The sequence below is a fragment of the Podarcis tiliguerta genome (assembly GCF_965153285.1).
Source record: "Podarcis tiliguerta genome assembly, chromosome: 1".
NCBI lineage: Eukaryota > Metazoa > Chordata > Lepidosauria > Squamata > Lacertidae > Podarcis > Podarcis tiliguerta.
The window spans coordinates 100,511,586-100,532,508 of record NC_139534.1 but is presented as its reverse complement, the minus strand read 5'-3'; the positions used below and the strand labels follow the sequence as shown (position 1 = coordinate 100,532,508).

Below are 20,923 nucleotides of genomic sequence, written 5' to 3'. Positions count from 1 at the left end.
AGAGGTGTACATACAACTTGCTCTGCTCTTAGGCTTTCCTCACTACTACAACCAACAACAAAAGAACTGAGTGTGGCGATTGCTAAATTGTTAGGCTTACATAAAAATGTGAATTAGAAAAAAGAAAGCTAAGGCTGCACTCAAATTCAGTGTAAACAGCAAATAAGAATAATAAGAAATTAAAAATAAAATTAAATTTAAGCCACCAATGTAAGTTGTCATCGTTCTCTCAATACAACTTTATACAACCAAGCTTGTTGTGAAATATTTGCAATTAGAACAGGGGGTGGGATAGCTCAGGCCTAAGGGCCAAATGAGGTCCTATTTGAGCCCTTGGGACTCTCCACAAATCACACCCGCTTCCTAGTCACAACACCTGTCCTTAGGCCGCACTCCCCACCAGTCCTGCTTCACAACCTCCTTGAGTGTTTTTGCCTAGCTGGAACGTGTCCTTGAATTCTGATTATGCCTTTTGCCTGCTTGGGTGGAAGACAGTGCTATGTGTACAAAAGTAAAATATACATTTCATTGTGATGCCCATTTTTTGGCTCTGGTTCCATCTTACCACTGGCAAGTAGTCCCTGGAATGTTGCCCAGAAGGGAACACAGCCCTTGGGTTGCAAAAGGTTCCCCATCTCTGAATGTGAGAAGTTGAATGCCCTCCATAAAGGATAATACATGTCACTCTGTAGAGTAATCAAGAAGAGCTGAAGAAACGACTTCTTTGCCATACAAATTGCAATCTGCATAGAGGAAGAATATGCTAACTCTGGAAACAAGTGTTTTAAATGTCTAGTCAAATGGAATCTACTCTTTCTGGAACTTCCTGAGATGTATTGATGACATTTACATAATCCGAGCAAGGAAGAAAATGCTTGTCACGTTCCGCTGAGACTTCAGCGACTTCTCCCCCACTATTCATCTGAATCCACAGCAGGTTTGCTTTCTGGACACTACAGCAACTAAGCAATTGACATATAAATGCCACCTTACACCAGACACATACCCTCCAACATTTCTCCAATGAAAATAGGGACGTTCCATTCCGTAATAATGATTTTACTATTTATACCCCACACATCTTATTGGGTTGCCCTAGCACTGAGCAGCTTCCAACATATATAAAAACATAATAAAACATTGAACATTTTTTTAAAAAAAACTTCCCTTTACAGGATTGCCTTCAGACGGCTCAGGGGTTGGATAACCCCATACCCTCCAACATTTCTCCAATGAAAATAGGGACATACTAAGGAAAAGTGGGACATTCTGGGATCAAATCAGGAACCAGGCCAGCTTCTCTAAATCAGGGACATCCCTGGAAAATAGGGACACTTGGTGGGTCTGTAGACAGCTACTAACTAATACATATAGCTGCAGTCAGCTAGGGATGCTGCGCCTAACAGGTTTATATCAGGCATTCATGAAACAACAAATCCCCATTCAGTTAAGGGAAGTGACAGCTTGACAAGGACCAACTTGTGGGCAGGGCATGACCAGTCAGTGGTCTACTACAAGGCAGTTGTTTACTGTTGGGCAGACCTACAAACCTGGCATGGGATTTTCCCACTGCAAGGGCCTGACTTTCCTTCATTTGTGTATCGAGGGCTTTGTTTGCTTCTTTTTGGAATGTACTTTTTATCATTTTCATCTTTACATGAGAGGTTGCTTTGTGTACATTAGAGCATATGGCATGCACAATTACATAAAATAAAAAATAAGCACGCAGATAGACGTTTCTGAATAGCAAAGTTGAGTTGAAGTATATATACTAAAATTATTACAGTTATTACAGGTTGCTTAGATTGGTGACCATAGAAGTTATAGGAACACAGTGCTGTAAACTAAGAGTAGTATTCTGCCATATGCCTAATTATTTGTATAATCAATAAAGTCACACCAGACTGCATTAAAATAGTTGTGTTTCTTTTGACCCCTTACTACTTTTAATTTTTGTTTCAGTTTTCTCCATAATGTTGCTTGCCCAATTGCATTCTACCATTCCTCCATAGTTAATAATCATAATTATTTCCATATCCTAGTAATAATTGTTCTTGCAGTGGTTAATAGATGGTTATGAGTTCTTTGTTTCTAATTTGCAACATATTGTGACTATACATATTACGCAGAGCCAGTCCTCGGGTCACGGGGACTGTCTGCCTTGTAATCAAAAGTATTTCTTTCTGTAAATACATTTCCCCATAACTTTTCTCTCTTTGAACACTTCCACAACATGTGCTGATATGTCCTTATAGTGGAACATCCTCTGCAACACGTGGAAGAACTGTTTGGTTTTATATATGCTAGGTGTCTAGGGGTTAAGTACCTGCCGTGCAATTTTAATGGCTCTTTCTCTGGTTGTTGTCCAGGGGTCATTTACCTTTAACTTTACCTGCCAATATGAATTTGCTACCTATGTGAACTGTGGTTTTTGTCCACAATCTGCTCCATGCCTCAACGGTTTGAATCTGCGTGACGAGGTGAGCTCCCGTCGCTCTGTCCCAGCTTCTGCCAACCTCGCAGTTCGAAAGCAAGTAGTGCAAGTAGATAAAAAGGTATTGCTACAGCGGGAATGTAAACGGCACTTCTGTGCGTTCTGGCTTCCGTCACGGTCCTCCGTGTGTCAGTAGCAGTTTAGTCATGCTAGCCACATGACCCGGAAAGCTGTTTGTGGACAAAAACCAGCTCCCTTGGCCTGAAAAGCGAGATGAGTGCCGCAACCCCATAGTTACCTTTGACTGGACTTAACTGTCCAGGGTTTCTTTCCCTATCTATACCTTACCTTACCATGCCTCTTCTTCATTTTCTAAAATCCCAGTTCAGATCCCACAACCTCAAATTTTGCTGAGGACAAAATTGTACCTCTATAGTAGATTTATACAAAGTTGATATTAGTCCTTTTGTTATTATATTTTCTTCCACTATTATTTTTTTCATATGTTCTTAATTATATTGTGGCTTTGTTTTTAACCTCAGAATTTGTTTTAAAGGACCTTAATTGGTAGCCTAATAGCCATGATATTCAAACATTCCCCAACTGAATTTGCATCTCATTAATGGTAAGTGGTCGTCCATCTTTGTAAATATCTTTCAAATAATACCATTGCTTTTCTTTCCACATATCTATATTATAGGCTCTATATTTATTTCTGAAAATAAATTCTGAAAATTATTCTGAAAATAATGAGACAGAGGCCTTGGACCTTTGCCTGTTTGTTCAAATCTTGAAAGTTGTGTGAATGGATTTGTAAGCCAATGTAAAGAGTGGATTTTTTAAAGGTGTTACTTTTATATATTGCCATCTATTTCCAAGTTCTCCGTTGAGTTGCCTTATTTCCAGACGTTTGGTATGTCATGTTGCTGAGTTGAGGTGTGTAGCTGTTTAAATTTGGGAGTCCTCATCCTCCAACATTTGGGTGAAGGTACAGCAAAGATTTTTTAATATGTGGTCTGTCTGATTGAAAAATGAGTTTGTTAAGTTTTCTTTGTCATCTGGACATATGGGCTGGACAGCTTTGCTTGTTTTATCTTCTCCTTCTCTTCCTGCCAATCTAAGCACCTGTTGGTGGAGTCTGTCCAATCGGAAGGGAGAGGGTGCATTCTAGGACAACTAGGTATTGAGGAGCTGGGCTCTGCATCAGAGTGTATCAAAGCAACAGAGAGATGGTTTGGTATGCAATCTGTCTTGTAAGAGAGCAGGGTCCCTGGTGGGCACTGTAACATGCCTCTGATAGAAACAAGATGCCTATAGACTAAGGTTACCAGACGTCCCCGTTTCCCAGGGACAGTACCTGGATTTACAGTCCCCATACAAAGTCCATTGAAGTTGAAAAGTGTCCCCGGATTCATTGAAAAAAAATCTGGTAACCTTACTGTGTACATCATACTTGCAACTCTAGTGACAGTCATGATCAACTATTGACACTACTGTTCATGAATTACAAAATTTTGCATGGTATTTTATTTTCTAAAAGAAAACAAAAATAGTCCCCATTCAGCCACTTTTGCAGAAATAGTTTCACCATTTTGGATGGTTAACCTGAAGTGTATAGTGTGTGTGTGTGTGTGTTTTAAGAGTACAAAAATGTTTTCTCTCTACAGCAACATTATTCACTTTGCAGCAAGGCTCTTTTTCCCTTCATTAGCACACTACTAAGGGAGAAGCAGCTTTCATTGCTCCAAATAAAGTCCTCAGCAAATAGATATGGATATCAATACTTTATTTGCAAAGTGCTTGACGTATTCAACACATGCACCATTATGGAAGGCTTTAACTCCAAGCAAAAAAGATTTGTGGCAAAGCATATGACCTTCTCCCCACTACAATGGCCATCCCCTAATTAGGCAATGCATCTGATAGTCATTAACAGGAATGAGATAATGAATCACTTTCTCTCTTCTTTGTTAATTTGCTGTAACCAAGCGGCTAATGGATGTCAGAGCTGAGTGATTGCACTGATTATAGTGATTTATAGTTGCAACAAAACAATTTAAAACCATTCTGATTATTCATGTTAAAGATAGTTTATGTTTTGTTTACTAAATATTTTACATCCTTTTTCCTGTCCCCCTTGCAGACTTCCGTGTGCAGAGCAAAATAATTCTTTCCGGAATTTTTTAAAAGTTTCAGTCTGGGGATTCTTTCTGTCTTTTTTCCTTTCTGGTATTGTTTCAGAGTAAGACATTTTATTTTGTTTATAGAAAAATGTACCCAGTAGAAATGAAAAGCCTTAGGGTGGAAAGAAAACTTCAGTGGTGCCTAGTTCAAAAGGAGGAGGAAATAAGAGGAAATAAGACAAACTTCAAGCCACTTTACCTTGGGGCTCTCAGTCCCTTCCTCATCCTCCGCAGACACATCAGTAGCAAGTATCTCTGCTTTGATGATACCCAGAGCCCTCAGAATCCAGCTGTGTTGTCGTTTGATTTGCCTCTGTAGTTCCTTCCACTGACTCGCAATCATCTGCAGCATGTCCTTCAGTCCTTCTCGCAGAAAAAAAATAAATAAAATGAGAGAGAAACAAATTAAGTCATGCATTCGACTTCATCATTTAATAACATTATTTATACTACAGGCAGCAAGGAATTTCCCAGGGGTACAAAAAGAACAGGGGGTGTTGAGGGGGGGGGATGAAATCCCCTTGACCGTAACTATTTCATCACACTTTACTGAGAAATCTGACCTGGAATTCTAACCTATTGATATTGCAAATGACTGGATAGGACCAAAATGTGACACATGTGGCAAAACGTGATCTGCTATAAGTTCTGACTGAAAACAGAAAAATAAAGCAATATATGTTGAAGAAGGGAGGTAGGTGGCACTGTGGTGTAAACCACTGAGCCTTGGGCTTGCTACTCAGAAGGTCGGCGGTTTGAATCCCTGCATTGGGGTGAGCTCCCGTTGCTCGGTCCCTGCTCCTGCCAACCTAGCAGTTCGAAAGCACGTCAAAGTGCAAGTAGATAAATAGGTACCGCTCTGGCGGGAAGGTAAACAGCGTTTCCGTGCGCTGCTCTGGTTTGCCAGAAGTGGCTTAGTCATGCTGGCCACATGACCCAGAAAAACTGTCTGCGGACAAACGCTGGCTCCCTTGGCCTGTAAAGTGAGATGAGTGCCGCAACCCAACCCCAGAGTCGTTTGCGACTGGACTTAACTGTCGGGAGTCCTTTACCTTTACATTTTATGTTGAAGAAACAAGCGAGAAATTCATACTTCAGCCCTGTTCACTGAACAAAATGCTGTTCCACACATATTAGCTATTGCCCTCATTTTCTTCTCTCTCTCTCTCTCTCTCTCTCTCTCTCTTTTTTAAAAAAACCATATTTAGCAGATATGCAATGACCTATCAGGCTGTTTTTTTTAAGACTGATACATTCAGGAAATTATGCAAAATCAGCCAACTGCCTTAACATAGCATGAATGTTTTGAGAGAAAAGTCTGTTTCATGTTCTATCAGAGTGTATGCAGGTAGAGAGGTAATAGATGTAAAAACTCAAATAATAATCACACTAAAACCCAGAGGACAACTTCATCTTGGGGGGAGATGCCTTTTTCCAACCAGACCAAAATAAAGTCTCAAATTTCTAGGCATCCTATTAAACCACCCTATTAAACTAGTCATGCAAAGTTCCAAAAACATGACAAAAGTTATTATTCATTCTGACTTAAGGCTTTTACTGAAAAGGACAAGCATAACTAAAGGAAATAATATTCCTAATCTTAAAATCTTTCCTAATAAATACTTTAAAATTGCAGTAAGAATTAGCTTAAATGGCAAAGGAGCATTTAGCAATGCGATTACTCATGCTGACTATGTAAAATATATATATGTGTATAGATATGAAATCCTAATTTATCATCTTAATGTTATTTCCATAGCACCTACATCAAAGAATATGTCAGCGTGAAGTTTTCAGTGATGTAATTTCAATTGAAACTCAGCTGAGCATTGAGACCAAAATAAAATGAACAGACTATTTGCTGGCAGTATTTCATTTTGTAAGTATCACAGCATTGTATGCAGTATATGAAACATTTATAAATCTTGAAGGTCAAACTGATAATGTAAATATTAATAATACATAAGGAAGTGAATATATGCAGTAATTTACAGCAATGCTTCTTTATTCTTTAATAGTCTGGAGACATAAAGACTTGCAATAATTCAGAAGGATTTACCTGATTTGTGAGATACTATAAGATCAAGAAGTTGGCATCCTTCTTCTACAACAGCTTCCTTCAAAGCACAGTGGCTGTCTACATTCAGCTTAAAACTCTGCAAGGGAAATTATATATATATGTATATATATTTATATATAGACTGAAATGGTAGAGACGCATTCTAACATAAAGCATACGTACTAAATTACTTGCTATTTTTATCAAGAACCGCAGTGCCATTTACCCAACAGCCACATACATTTGCAATACTGAAAGCTATTGATATTTCAGAACGGAGCTCAAAATGTTTTCATTAGATTAGCAAAGTGCATCTGTGTTGAAACAGCTGACAAATCTAGAAATTCATTAAGTTTTATGAAAACATGTAACCTGTGGGCAATATGTGGAATAACAGTGTCCTATAAAATACACTGAACTGGAGCCATCAGTTCATGAATGCTCTTTTTTCTAAATAAATAAATAAATAAATTTAAATATTGGAGAATGAATGATTTCTATAAATATATGCAGCGTACATTTTTATCCAGTAAAACAAAATATTGCAACAAATTAGCTCTGTTGTTCAGGTTTATGATAGTCCACTATTGTATTTATTTTGGTGCTAATCAATTTCATTTTGACAACTAGACATAGGAAGAACAACAAAGGAACTTGAGGAACTCTGTGTGAACTTGTGCGCCTCTGAGTATTTGATATATGTCACACAGCAGTCTTTACAAGGGAAGACCTGCAAAGTTTAATGGAAAGAATCTTACATTTATACACGGAACACAACATACTCATTCTTGCACACTTATAGCACTCAGCCCTGGGGGCAAGTAAACCCACCCCCTTACTGCTCCCTTTCCCTTCCTTTACTCCTAACTTCACTAGAAATGATAGGAACAATCTCTCCACCTGTCAAGACAGAAAGTCGTGCACGCTGCCTCACTCCTACATTCAAAACAGCTGGACCCAGGAGAAGTGGATGGCTAAAAGACTGCCCATTTTTGGAATGATTTGGAAGGGGCTAGAAAAATTGTAAAATATGCTGATAGCTAAGGTCAAATGGCAAATCCCAGCAATATAATTTTGCAGCGTAATGCTATGCACATTAGTCGCACTGTATATATAAATTTCAGTCAGTGTTTTATTGTGGGCGGTGGGCTGCCTTGGAAGAACTTTCCCTGAAAGGTGGCACAGAAACACTGGAAACAAACAAACAAAGCCATTTGATATCCAACCACCATATTGATTCTTCACTACAGTATTTCAACTGTACACCAGGGTGAGGATTCACTTTGGCCCAGCTGGATGGATGCAAAAGTGCCCACTCCTTCACAGGCCACTTTGGACAGATGGTTGGGTCGGCCCATGTCGCGTCATATGACATCAGAGGAATCTGTGCCTGCTTTCAGCCGTGATTGGCTCCACTTCGGAGCTTCTGAATGGCGATCCCGAGCAGAGCCAATTCTATCATGGCTTGCATCCAGCACTGAATTTAATCTATAGATGTCTTGTGAAACTTTGAAAGCAACCTGCCTGCTCACCTTTGTCCCCTGGTATGTCAGTGAGGAGTAGGCTGATAAAACACAATGGTGGAATGGTGTGGGCCACACACAAGGCTCTCGTGTCTTTAAAAGCAGCACAGAAGTTGGCATTTGGGCGGCTACAGTTTGCTGTATCATGTGAGACATGCGCTGTCAAATTCTATAAAGAAATTAAAGATGGAAGACCTCTCTCTGTCTTCGTATCATTAGATAACGCTAATGAATGATCATAGAAAGCCCCTCCCAAAGCCTCCAACACAAATTTCATGCTGTGCTATTTATTTATTTTTTATGGCATTCAGTTTGTCATCTAGAAATCTTTTAAAAACAAATATTATATATTTTAGGGACCTAAGGAACCCAATTTAAACATTTTGATTTTCTACAAAGATGCTCACATTTAAAAACTGAAATGGCCCACAAAAATAACTTATATATATATTATTAGGCAAGTAATGCCAAAACCAGAATGAAAATGAGATGGAGCCAAAAATATAAACTGGGTCAAGCATCCAGAAGATAAGAAGAAGAAAAACAACATTACTTTTTGTGCAGCTCCTTTTTGTAAAGCTTCACTTTCCATGAAACCTTTTCTGGAAGTTCCTTTCATGAAAGTGAGCTCAAACAATATTTAATTTACTGTTTACTTAAAACAGGCTTGTGTTGAATAGTTTGTAATCATGCACTTCACAAGAGATGAACCATGCGGGTGCCTCATATAGCAAAAGAAAACCTAAAGGGCCCGAGAGTAGGTTGGATAATTTCATGTAATTGAAGCGGAGCATCGATGCAGCTGGATGTGGTGCTGCCTCAAGATGATGGGGATGCGTTTGATACGAAAATTGGAAAAGATGAGGTATTCTTCTTCATTAGAAAAAATAGACTTGCTGCCCTAGAAAAGATTCATTTAACATAACATATCAAGTATACAATGCAGCTTGATTTACAGGTGCACCTATTAACCAGTAATAATGTTGACTGAAGAAGTAAAATATGATGAATAAAGATGGGCCAAAACTCTGGGGCTTGATTTGCAATTTTACAGTTGCACAGAATTTAGACTTCGGCGTCTTAATTTGCTGCAAAGCACAAATAGCGAAATCTGGCAACAGATTAACCAATAACACATTGGTCTTAAGGGGGAAACTCTTTTCACTAACTGCAAGCATCGTAGCAAACAAGAGCAAAATAGATGGTAGTCAGTGGCACGTTACATTATCTCCATTCAGGTGTGTGCCTTTTTCTTCTGCAGCGTTAAAGCTTGCTGCTTCCCAGAGAAAATAACTCAACGCCGACAGACTAGGCAGATCTGGCACCAACAGCACAGTTTTACAGGTAGGAGCCTGAGCAGGTGGGCATCTAGGAGCAGTAAAGGTAAAGGTAAGGTAAAGGACCCCTGGACAGTTAAGCCCAGTCAAAGGTGACTATGGGGTTGCAGCGCTCATCTTGCTTTCAAGCCGAGGGAGAATTCCTTCATAATCTAAATGCCTAGCTAAATAAAAATATATGTAGCCTTTTCTTAAATATTGCTGCAGTGTATATATGAAGCTGTTTGTTCCTGCATGCTAATGCTGAGATCCTATGTTGTATTCAACAAAGTGTTAAGCAGATCGTTTTGCAGATCGGATTTTTCCTTGTGCAACAACAACAACAACAGCAACAACAACTTATTTATACCCAGCACATCTGGCTGGGTTTCCCCAGCCACTCTGGGCGGCTTCCAACAAAATATTAAAATACAATAGTCCTTAGTTATTAAAAGCTTCTCTAAACAGGGCTGCTTTCAGATGTCTTCTAAAAGTCAGGTAGTTGTTTATTTCCTTGAGAACCGGTTGGGATGATGTTCCACAGGGCAGGTGCCACTACCAAAAAGGCCCTCTGCCTGGTTCCCTGTAACTTCACTTCTCACAGTGAGGGAACCGCCAGAAGGCCCTCAGGGCTGGACCTCAGTGTCTGGGCAGAACAATGCAACAGAACAATCACTTGCTCTCCTCTCCCTGTGCACCTCCTAAATCTGTTCCAGGGGTCCCCCCCAACCCTTCAGAGCAGATTTGGAGGTGGAACATGCAGGTAGAAGAGACAGGGAACAACCCACTGAGCTAGCGCAATTTTGCAGTTGAATACTGTACTGCCTACTGTTTCTAAGCCAATGTACCTTGTTCTTTTCTTCTTTTCTCAGCCAGCAAAATCTAAGGTATACTTAACACAGCATTGGGTGAAGCTGACTGTATCTCTGTCTCTAACACTGGGTATATTGGTAGTTATTGTTTTAATAAAATCCAGACCTTTATGTGGTTACAAATATATTTTGAAAATATTTCAGACAGTATGGTTGCATACTGCAATACTAATAGATGTGTGGTTGTTTGTGTTCTGAATTACACCCAGTGCATGTCATGTTCCTAAAACAGCAAAGTGAAGAATAGGAAGAAAGTTGCATGCTTTGTAAGTCTGTCCTGGATCCATTGCTGTACAGCTTCAGAACTGGTCCTGAGACTGAAACTGCCCTGGTCACCATGGCTGATGACATTTACTGAGAGAGATATGGGGAAACCTTGCTTATTCTACTTGAACTCTCAGTGGATTTTGATACTGTTGACCATAGTACCTTTCTGGAGCATCTCAAGGGGTTTGGGGAAGCTGTGCTTCAGTGGTCCCACTCCTACCTCCAGGGATTTCTCCAAAAAGCAGTCATGGGAGGCTACTGCAGCCCCATGGGAGTTGTTGGCAAAGGCTGTTCAAGTCTCTACATGTGTTGTCTACTATGTAAATATTCTGTGTGCAAATGTCAGGTGGGATCAGATAGCATTGACAGTCATGCAAGATTCCCCAATTCAAAAAGTCGCACTCCATTATGAGTACAGTCCTGACATCTCCACACTTGAGTTTACCTCTATTGCTAGCCAGCCCTCCCTCAATGACAGATTTAGGAAAACACAACTGGTTTGGTCACATTGGGTGACAAGCCTTGGGGGCGCTTCAACTATGATGTCCAACGGAAGGTGAGAAATGTGTGAGAGAGAGAGAGAGAGAGAGACACAGAGAGAGAGAGATATTTTGGCATCACAGAGGGCGCCGCTGAAATTTGAGGTACCAAGGTCTGGCGCTACCTAATTTTCCTCCCCCTCCCCAATAAAAAACAACTTTTATTTTGAAAAAGGTAATTCATGGCATCAACAAAGGAACTGTGTTTAAGTGCACAATCGCTGGCATTATTTTCCATTGGGAAGCAGGGATTCTAAGAAAAAAAACACCACTCACTTTTTCTAGTACAGTGGTACCTCGGGTTAAGTACTTAATTCGTTCCGCAGGTCCATTCTTAACCTGAAACTGTCCTTAACCTGAAGCACCACTTTAGCTAATAGGGCCTCCTGCTGCTGCCGCGCCGCCGGAGCACGATTTCTGTTCTCATCCTAAAGCAAAGTTCATAACCCGAGGTACCATTTCTGGGTTAGCGGAGTCTGTAACCTGAAGCGTATGTAACCCACTGTATTTAAAATGAAAGTTTTGTTTTTTAAAAAAATCTTTTGAGACAACCTATGTACTTTGTGAGGGATGCGGGTGGCGCTGTGGGTAAAAGCCTCAGTGCCTAGGGCTTGCCGATCGAAAGGTCGGCGGTTCAAATCCCCGCGGCGGGGTGCGCTCCCGTCGTTCGGTCCCAGCGCCTGCCAACCTAGCAGTTCGAAACCACCCTCGGGTGCAAGTAGATAAATAGGGACCGCTTACTGGCGAGAAGGTAAACGGCGTTTCCGTGTGCTGCGCTGGCTCGCCAGATGCAGCTTTGTCACGCTGGCCACATGACCCGGAAGTGTCTCTGGACAGCGCTGGACCCCGGCCTCTTGAGTGAGATGGGCGCACAACCCTAGAGTCTGTCAAGACTGGCCCGTACGGGCAGGGGTACCTTTACCTTTACCTTTATGTACTTTGTGAGTCTGTCTGTCACTGGAGGTGGGGCAGGCCAGTATATGGAATCCCTTGTTCCTACTTAGAGATGGGAAGGCCTGTAAAACCCCCGGAAAAATTGGAAAGTGACCAGTTTCTGCCCTGTTTTTCCCAAAGTTGTTTTTCCCCAGAAAAATGGTGGCGGGGAGGGGGGGGACTGTGTGGAATAATCAAACTATATCAAACTGTTTTTTCCCGTTTTTCCAGGGGGGAAACGGCTTTGGAAAAAGACAGAAAAAATGGTGTGTGTGTCCCTGGGATTTTTCCAGGCCTTGCCATCTCTATTCCTACTCTTTTAGATTCCTTCCAGCAAATGCAATGTCTCCAGAAGACTAGAAAATCATTGGGTTGATTAACATAGTTTACTGCTGCAGCAGATATGTGCAGCACATTGTCCCTCCATGTAGATTTATGATTCCTTGTCCCCTCACTTCCTAACAAGATCCTGATTTGCTGCTATTATTCATATTTCTATTCCACACCCCAGATTCACTTCCACCTGCAGTTTGCTGCTGTTGCTGTGATCCTTTGCCTATTGCTTGTACCGCTCTTGAATAGTATGAAGTCTTTCCTTCCTCTCCACCACCTAACTACCTACTTACATCTCTCTCTCTCTCTCTCTCTCTCTCTCTCTCTCTCTCTCTCTCTCACACACACACACACACACACAACACATAGACAAAGCAAATCTACTCATTTGGGGGTGGGGGGAATCATGTAATTCACCTAAAGATTATGCATAGGAAATATGAGCTGTAATCTCTCGCCTTCTTTCCCTGGTATGACAGCATGGAACTAACCGGTGCCATCACTGTGCATGAGTTTTAAAACTTGTGATTTCCCCAAATCTCTGTTCTGAAACGCTCCAGTCCTGGGAGGGCAGAACAACATGATCCCCCCTGCCCCCGCTTAACATAGATCAGTTCTTCCACACACACATGAACCCATTCTTCAATAATTATTAAAACAATTTTTTTAGCAGACTTTCCTTGAGGATTTTTCTTTTGTTAGCATTATCCAAAGCAGCTTCTTCCTATGACAATGTACTTTACACAGTCTGAAGGTGAAATGAAATCCTTCTTTTAGAAATGTGTTTGGAAAAGTTGTTTCAGATCTCCAAATAAATGAATGCATACGGCATCTTTTAAAAAAAATGCAAATAAATGTTTTTTGAAACAGAAATGGGAAAGTTCTTTTGCATTGGCAAAAGAGCAACAAAAACAGGACAAAACAGGAGTGGGGAACTTTTGACCCTCCATCTGTTGCTGCCGCTACATTCTTGACCATTGGCCATGCTGGCCGGGAATGATGGGAGACAGAGAACAATAATATCTGGAGGGTCACAGGTTACTCACAACAGAGGTATAAGTTCTAGTTTGAATCCAAGAAGGCTGAAGGCTTAAACTCAGGCCTTGGCAAAGCACTGGAAACAGAACTGAATTGTGCAAAAAGTAATTATTTGAAAGTTGCAAGAGTGTATAAACTTATGGAGATAGTCCTCTTTTGTTCTTTAAAAATATTTAGCCTGCACATATTTGGGTTTGAAGCACACACAAAACATACACACACACATAATTTCCATTCTGTGAGCACTGATATATTCCTCCTGGGGACTACTGACACCTCTCTTCCCCAGTTTGATGCTCAACAGTGTGAAGAGGGCATTTGCACATATTTTTGCTCAAAGAAGGAAGTGCTAACACATGAGTAGGCAAACTAAGGCCTGGGGGCTGGATCTGGTCCAATCACCTTCTAAATCCGGCCCGCAGACGGTCCAGGAATCAGCGTGTTTTTACATGAGTAGAATGTGTGCTTTTATTTTAAATGCATCTCTGGGTTATTTGTGGGGCATAGGAATTTGTTCAGTCTCCGCCCCTCAAATATAGTCCGGCCCCCCACAAGGTCTGAGGGACAGTGGACCAGCCCCTGCTGAAAAAGTTTGCCGACCCCTGGACCTAACAGGTGAACACACATGGAACTTTTTCCACAGCAAGGTGGCTTGAGACTTAAACCCAGGGCTTGCTGTCGGAAGCTGCGTGAGGAGTGTCATTGGACAGATGATTTGGGGGCAGCCAAGCTCCTGCCATTTCCACTCCTTAAGTTAGTGCCAAATGCAAATACGATATCCAGATCATTTTGTCACTGCCCTTAATGGGAACTTAATTTCTTAGACTTCTGTTTAAACACAGATTAGCGTTTCTGCCAGGCCAAGAGCAAATGCAAAGTTGACATTCTAATTAATAAAATACAGATCACAAAGCAATGACTAGTTCTGTCTTCCAATAAAACAACACCCCTTCATTAACGTTCAGTGCAATCCTATGTATGTGTAATCAAGAAGTAAGTTTCAGAAGGCTAAGTGACAGAAACTTAGTGTGTGCATGTAATTTGGGAATATATAAACCTGCATACCATTCAAAGTGAAACTGCAGGTTCCCTGCCCCCACATTATATTAACCCCTTGATTAAACATGCAGGTGACACTTCAACAACTAGCTTTGATCTTTGTTTGGACAGCATTCCTCAACATTAAACTCAGTTCCAAAGCTCCAGCAGAATGAAGAAAGTCTCTGCAGATTATAATGCACATTATATGTGCATTATAGTTCACATTATATGTGAACTGGCCACATAAACAGAGGTGGATTGGCCACTGTTTGTGATGCACAAGGCTGTGCGCACCTTGCTTCAGGTAGAGCTTGGAGATTTTGATTGCACTACAAGCCTCCAAGGCCCCTTTGCCTGCTACAACCTTGACAATTACTCTACCGGTGCAAAACTGTGCTGTGATTTTCAATGTACATTAATGCATCATCCGGTCACCAACTTTAGCTCAATGACATTCAGAATGATGCCACTATGATGTGCCAGTGTATTGACAACCGAGGAATTACTCAACCCAGGAGGAATAAGACCAGCACAGAGAAAACTCTCACCCCAGTCTCCTAGATCCTGAATTCCTTGAATTGTTTCTTTTCCTGTATGTTGCAGTGTGCTTGCTGACTGTGGCACTGTTAGTGGGCGGTTCCCTAGACTGAATGGGTGGGGTTCAACCTGTTCTGGAAGGAGCTGAACTCTTACATGGGAGCAGGTGTGCAGCTTGGGGGCAGAAAGCTAATTGTTGCTGATCAAATGTTGGGCTGTTACTCATTCTTTTTTCATTGTTGTGGTTTTATGTATTTTAACCAAATATATACACTTTCGCTAAAGGCCCAGGGATAAGCTAAATAAAGAGGGAAGGGGAAAATCATTGTCAACTTCAATCAATAATCTTGTCTTACCAAGTGTGTTTCCAGGTAGAGCTTAAGGCTGTCTGTCTCTGCTTTAGGAGGAGTCCAGTTCTCTGTCGTTTCCATGGCTTCATTCAACCAGTGGATGAATTCGTCTAGCTTGCTTACAAATCCCTTCCACAAAAAGAAAAGGGGTAGAGGGGGGATAATGGCATGGCTGTTAGTAAAATGACAATCAGGTAAGAACAATAATTTTATGTCTTTATTTTAATTAAAGGAATATGGCACTGCTCTGAACATACACTAAAAGAATGTGGCAGTTCTTGCTTATGAGGATGGGAGAAGGTTAGGCATAGCATCTGCCGGCCTGGTTTGCACATCAAACTGAAAATCTGACACTGACAGATCTGTCCATCTCTCAGTCAAGAACTGCCTTCTCCCGGATGCTGGGTTCTAGCCCCGTTCTTCCCCAGCCAGCATGGCCAATAGGGTACTGGCGGGTCACAGGTTCCCTATTCCTTATCCAGGTGTTTGTATTTCATCAAATATTTGAACTCTTTTGTGTTTTCTTCCTGCTGGTACAACTGGTTTTAGCTTTGCTGTAGTTTTTCCATTCTCAGTTCTTCTGGGGGTGTGTGGGTGTGAGTGAGAGATTTTATGGAATACTTTTGTATTTGCTTTTAAATATGTGGCAAGTTGCTTTAAGGGTTCCTCTAGCTGAAGGAAAATGAATAAATTAGCAAAAGCAAATAAAGATACTGTAGAAGCTTCAGTGGGAGAACAAAGGGAAGGTTTTTGCAGAGGTCCTTGTTGCTGAACTTCCCGAGGTAAGTGTTGTGTTTGTAAAAGATTTGAGACAATTGCCCTGATCCAGCCCTGCATGGGTGTAGCCAACATCACCCTTCATGCACAGCCTCATAAAATAAGCAGCAGCTGAAACACAGGGAACCATCTTATGCTGAGTCAGACCATTGAGCCAGCTTCCTCAGTATCATCTACACCACAAAGAGGAAACCTGTGGCCTTCAAGGGTACAGTGGTGCCTCGCAAGACGAAAAGAATCCGTTCCATGAGTCTCTTCGTCTAGCGGTTTTTTCGTCTTGCGAAGCAAGCCCATTAGCGGATTAGCGCTATTAGCGGTTTAGCGGCTATTAGTGGCTATTAAAGGCTTAAGGGATTAGCGGATTAGCTGCTAAAAGGCTATTAGCAGCTTAGTGCCTTAGAAAAAGGGGGTGGGGAGCGGGAAAAAACCCCCAGGAATCGCAAGACATTTTCATCTTGCGAAGCAAGCCCATAGCAAATTCGTCCTGTGAAGCACCTCCAAAACGGAAAACCCTTTCGTCTAGCGGGTTTTCCGTCTTGCGAGGCATTCGTCTTGTGGGGCACCACTGTATTGGCCTAGATTTCCCATCAGTCACAGCCATGAGTATGTCCAATGGTCAGGAATGGTGGGGAGTTGTGGTCCAATAAACTCTGGAGGGCCAGAGGTTTCCCACCCCTGATGTATACTGACTGGCATCAGCTCTCCATGCCTTCAGACAATAGTGCCCACCCCCTCCTAGTCCTTCCTAGAGAGGGTGGGGATTGCGCTTGTATCTTCTGTGTGCTCTGCCATATGCTCTGCCACTGAACTATGGCAATGCTCCCTCACTAACGCTTTGGATGGGAGACTGAAAGAGGAGACAGACAGATTGAATCTAGCCCCTTCTTCCCCTTCCAAATAATTTGTCAGTGCAACGGTTGCTTCTTTTGCAATGCTACACACATGTGGTCCCAGCTACTGGCCTGCTTGGCAGAATCACACAAAACACAGCAGCTGTTTTGTGTCTATGGCTCTCGATCTGTGAGCCAAGAGCTGCTTCTCATCGGTGCATATGACTTCTAGATAGATCAGGGGCACGTGATGAGAAGGAAGTACGGTCACAATCTAGGAATGTGAAAACTCTGTGAAATATCCTGCAAAGTTATTCCTAACAACAGCAGTAAAAAGGATAGTTACGTTCAACATATAAATATTTTATACCGCATGATCTTATTTAAAAGCATCCTAACACCAGCAATTTATATCTCATTTTCTTGCATATGTATAGCCACAAAATGACATAACGAAAAACAGTGGTAGAGAATATTTAACCTGTGATATTGAGACATATGCACTAATATGGCACAAAGAGGTGATAAGCGGAACTCATCTGTAAAAAATAATGTAATTGTTCCCCTTGCAATGACACTTTACAAAGCAGGCATGCTTCTGGTAAACAACAGTCAAGGATAAGAAAATATAGAAGTAGTGGCATAAGAAGAGGTGGCTATCCCTCTTTCCAGAAAAAGGCCCTTTTCTGGTGTAAAGCACAAATCACTATAATCCCACTATTTTTCAGATGATGTCTGTAAAATTTTATGGAGCCTGTTCAAAGGAAAACAACTGTAGAGATTGAAAATTATTTAGAATACTAAAAGCCTGACACTGAAAATTACTGTCAGAAGATAGATAACACTGTCCAGTTCCTAAATCTCATTATTCAAGCAGACAGCACCACCTGGAGGCTAAAGTGCAGTATACCAGGTATTGCCAGCAGTTATTTCAGACAAAGGTGTTTTATAACACACGATAGAGCATTCTTCTAGTGGTGCCAATATGGATGGCCTTTCGGCACTTATTACAAACATACCTGTGCTCCCAGGCTCCTGCAGGTACTTATTTTTCAACTGGCTGGTTATTGACTTTAACCCTGCTCTGGGCTTTCAGCTACATTTCATTTATTGTAATTTTAATGTCAATGTTTGTACTTTTAAAATTGCTGTTCCCCACATGATGTGAAAGGTGTTGCAGAACCCCGCCTCCCCAGTATCGCTCCAACTTTCGCTTGTTCTGAGCCGAGGTGTGGTAAAAGTCAACAACTGATGCTGACTACATCAGAAATATGTGACCTCGGCAAACACAGTAAATTTGGAGCAACCGCTGTTGTTGGTTTCAAAATAGGTATCTCACCTCTGCTCATGCTTGGAATGACAATAATCATAATTTAAGGGGCTAGCATTGTTGGATGCTAGTATCTGTCTGTCTTGGGAGACAATGGAAAAGTGCACCTTCGGGGGTGAATTGCATTATTTATTTCCAGGTATAGTGTAATAATGACTTCTCTACCCAATAAGACTGGGTTATGACTGGGATGGCTCAAGTTGGTAGAGCATGAGACTCTTAATCTCTGGGTCACAGGTTCAAGCCCCACGTTATGCAAAAAATTCCTGCATTGCAGGGAATTGGAACTAGATGCCTCTTGTAAAGGTAAAGGTAAAGGGTAAAGGGACCCCTGGCCATTAGGTCCAGTCGTGAACGACTCTGGGGTTGCGGTGCTCATCTCGCTTTATTGGCCAAGGAAGCCGGCGTACAGCTTCTGGGTCATGTGGCCAGCATGACTAAGCCGCTTCTAGCGAACCAGAACAGCACACAGAAACGTTCACCTTCCCGCCAGAGTGCTACCTATTTATCTACTTGCACTTTGACGTGCTTTCGAACTGCTAAGTTGGACAGAGCAACGGGAACTTACCCCATTGCGGGGATTCGAACCGCTGACCTTCTGATCGGTAAGCCCTAGGCTCTGTGGTTTAACCCACAGCACCACCCGTGTCCCTTAGATGCCTTTCGTACTCCCTTCCTACTCTACAGTTCTTAAATTCTATGATCCAATTGCAACTAAGATCTATTTCTTTGATCTTCCCACTCTATGTGATCAGTGGGTATGAGTCTGTTGCCTCTCCCCATCCCCATTATCACCCCTACAGCCCTACATGGGTTGGTTGCTGCAGTGGAGAGCTTTTTCTAGTTCAGTAAGTTCCCATATAATTTGGAACCCTAGAAAATCAGAGTTCTAAATCATGCAGGGAGCATATCGGAGTATAGCAGGCTCTCTGATGCAGAGGTTCAGCCCCACAAGACGCGTGTAGTGGGACTGGTTCAGTGGCTTCACTCCTTTTTGCCTTTGCCTTCTGCCTGATGGTAAACAAGGAGTGGGAAACATCTGAATAGGGCTTAAGTCTACCTGTGACTGAAATAACCACATACCCTTCCCCTTATTTACCCTGTCTCACTTCTCTTCCTGCCTCTGTTCCCTGCATTGCCTCTAGTTCTAGACTGTAAGCTCTACGATTCTATGATTCTCCAATGGTGTGCTGGATGGGGCTGATGGAAGTTATAGTCCAAAACATCTGGAGGGCATCAGGTTGGCAAAGGCAGTGGTAGCCAGTGTTAGATATTACAGTGGGTAAGAAGGGATCATAGAATTGTTGGAAGGGACTATGAGGGTGGGTATGTATGTATGTATGTATGTATGTATTTAATATACCGCCCTATACCCGCAGGTCTCAGGGCGGTTCATAACTAATCCATCCCTCCTGAAATGAATGAATCTTTCACCCGAAGTAAGGCACAACCCTAAGATTAAGAGTCTCATGCTCTACCAACTGAGCGATCCCTCATACCCCTTGTGAAAATTACCAGAAACAAGAATAAAAATGTATACCAGCTCTGAGAAGGTTGCTCTGTGTGCAGTATCTACCATTTTTCACTCCGAATGCACATTCCAAATTTACTTCCATCCCATCCCAAAGTATGTTTATGTTGGACTAGATGCGAGCAATGTTTTGTGGTATTTGAATGGGATGCTGTACCAAGGAATATGTCATAGGAACTACCCTGCGATACTAAATAATTTGCTAGCTTTTTTGTTGGTTATTATTTCCAAAAATTGAAGAGAAAAAAAACTGAAAAGGGTTGCTTGAGACTTGATTTTGGGAAGATCAATCAGAGAGCGCTCAGATTCATATTATTCTCGGCAACAACTAGCTGCTGAAGCCAATAAGCAATGAACATGCATGCCTGGACTGACCCTTAGATTCCAGCCAAAGAGGCCATTAAGAGGAGACTGTTCTGATAACAGCTTTCTGTCTTGAATTCCTTCATGCTTTGGTGTGTGTTAGGGATGAGCCGAAAACAGGAAGCCCTTTTCAAAGTGAAAAAACCCTCCCTTTCAGTGGTTAATCAATTGCCTCGTCAAAAGGAGGCAATTGTGTTCCGTCTATAGTTATGTGACCACACTGACTCTGAGGAATGTGTTTGTGTCCCTGCTCAGCCATTAAGTTCAACAGATTTCCCCCCTCAAACTAGTTATTATCTTTCAATTTAATCCACCCCACATGATAGCTGTGAGGCTAAAAAAGGGGGGGAAAGAGGAAGAAATGGGATCACGGCTTTCAATCTGATAAATTAAAAACAATCAAATAGCCTGGAACTATGAAGCCAGCTACAACTAACCAAACCACAGTTGGAATTTGGTATGGATACCGTTTGAGCAGTTATGGCTGGGAAATGAATGAATAAATGAACGAATGAATGAAGAAGTTAAAACTGTTTTCGAAATCTAACTATATTTCCTGAGTTCACATGTGGCGTTCTGCCTGTTTTCCCTCAAAGGTGTTTCATGACTTCAATCAGGATGCTTTCATGCTGGTTGAAATTAGTCCCACTGCACTCAACTGAGCTAT

At 41.7% G+C, this 20,923-nt stretch overlaps 1 protein-coding gene across 7 annotated transcripts in view; it reads right to left on the bottom strand.

Moving 5' to 3' along the window:
- AKAP6 (A-kinase anchoring protein 6) overlaps positions 1-20,923 on the bottom strand; it is a 247,747-nt gene that overhangs the window by 147,243 nt on the left and 79,581 nt on the right. For all 7 annotated transcript variants that reach the window (XM_083452109.1, XM_083452110.1, XM_083452107.1 and 4 more), the window contains 3 exons: positions 15,432-15,554; positions 6,677-6,773; positions 4,817-4,980 (listed from right to left, as the gene is read on the bottom strand). In XM_083452109.1, coding sequence (XP_083308235.1) covers positions 4,817-4,980; positions 6,677-6,773; positions 15,432-15,554 — 384 coding nt within the window. The remainder of the gene's footprint in view (positions 1-4,816; positions 4,981-6,676; positions 6,774-15,431; positions 15,555-20,923) is intronic.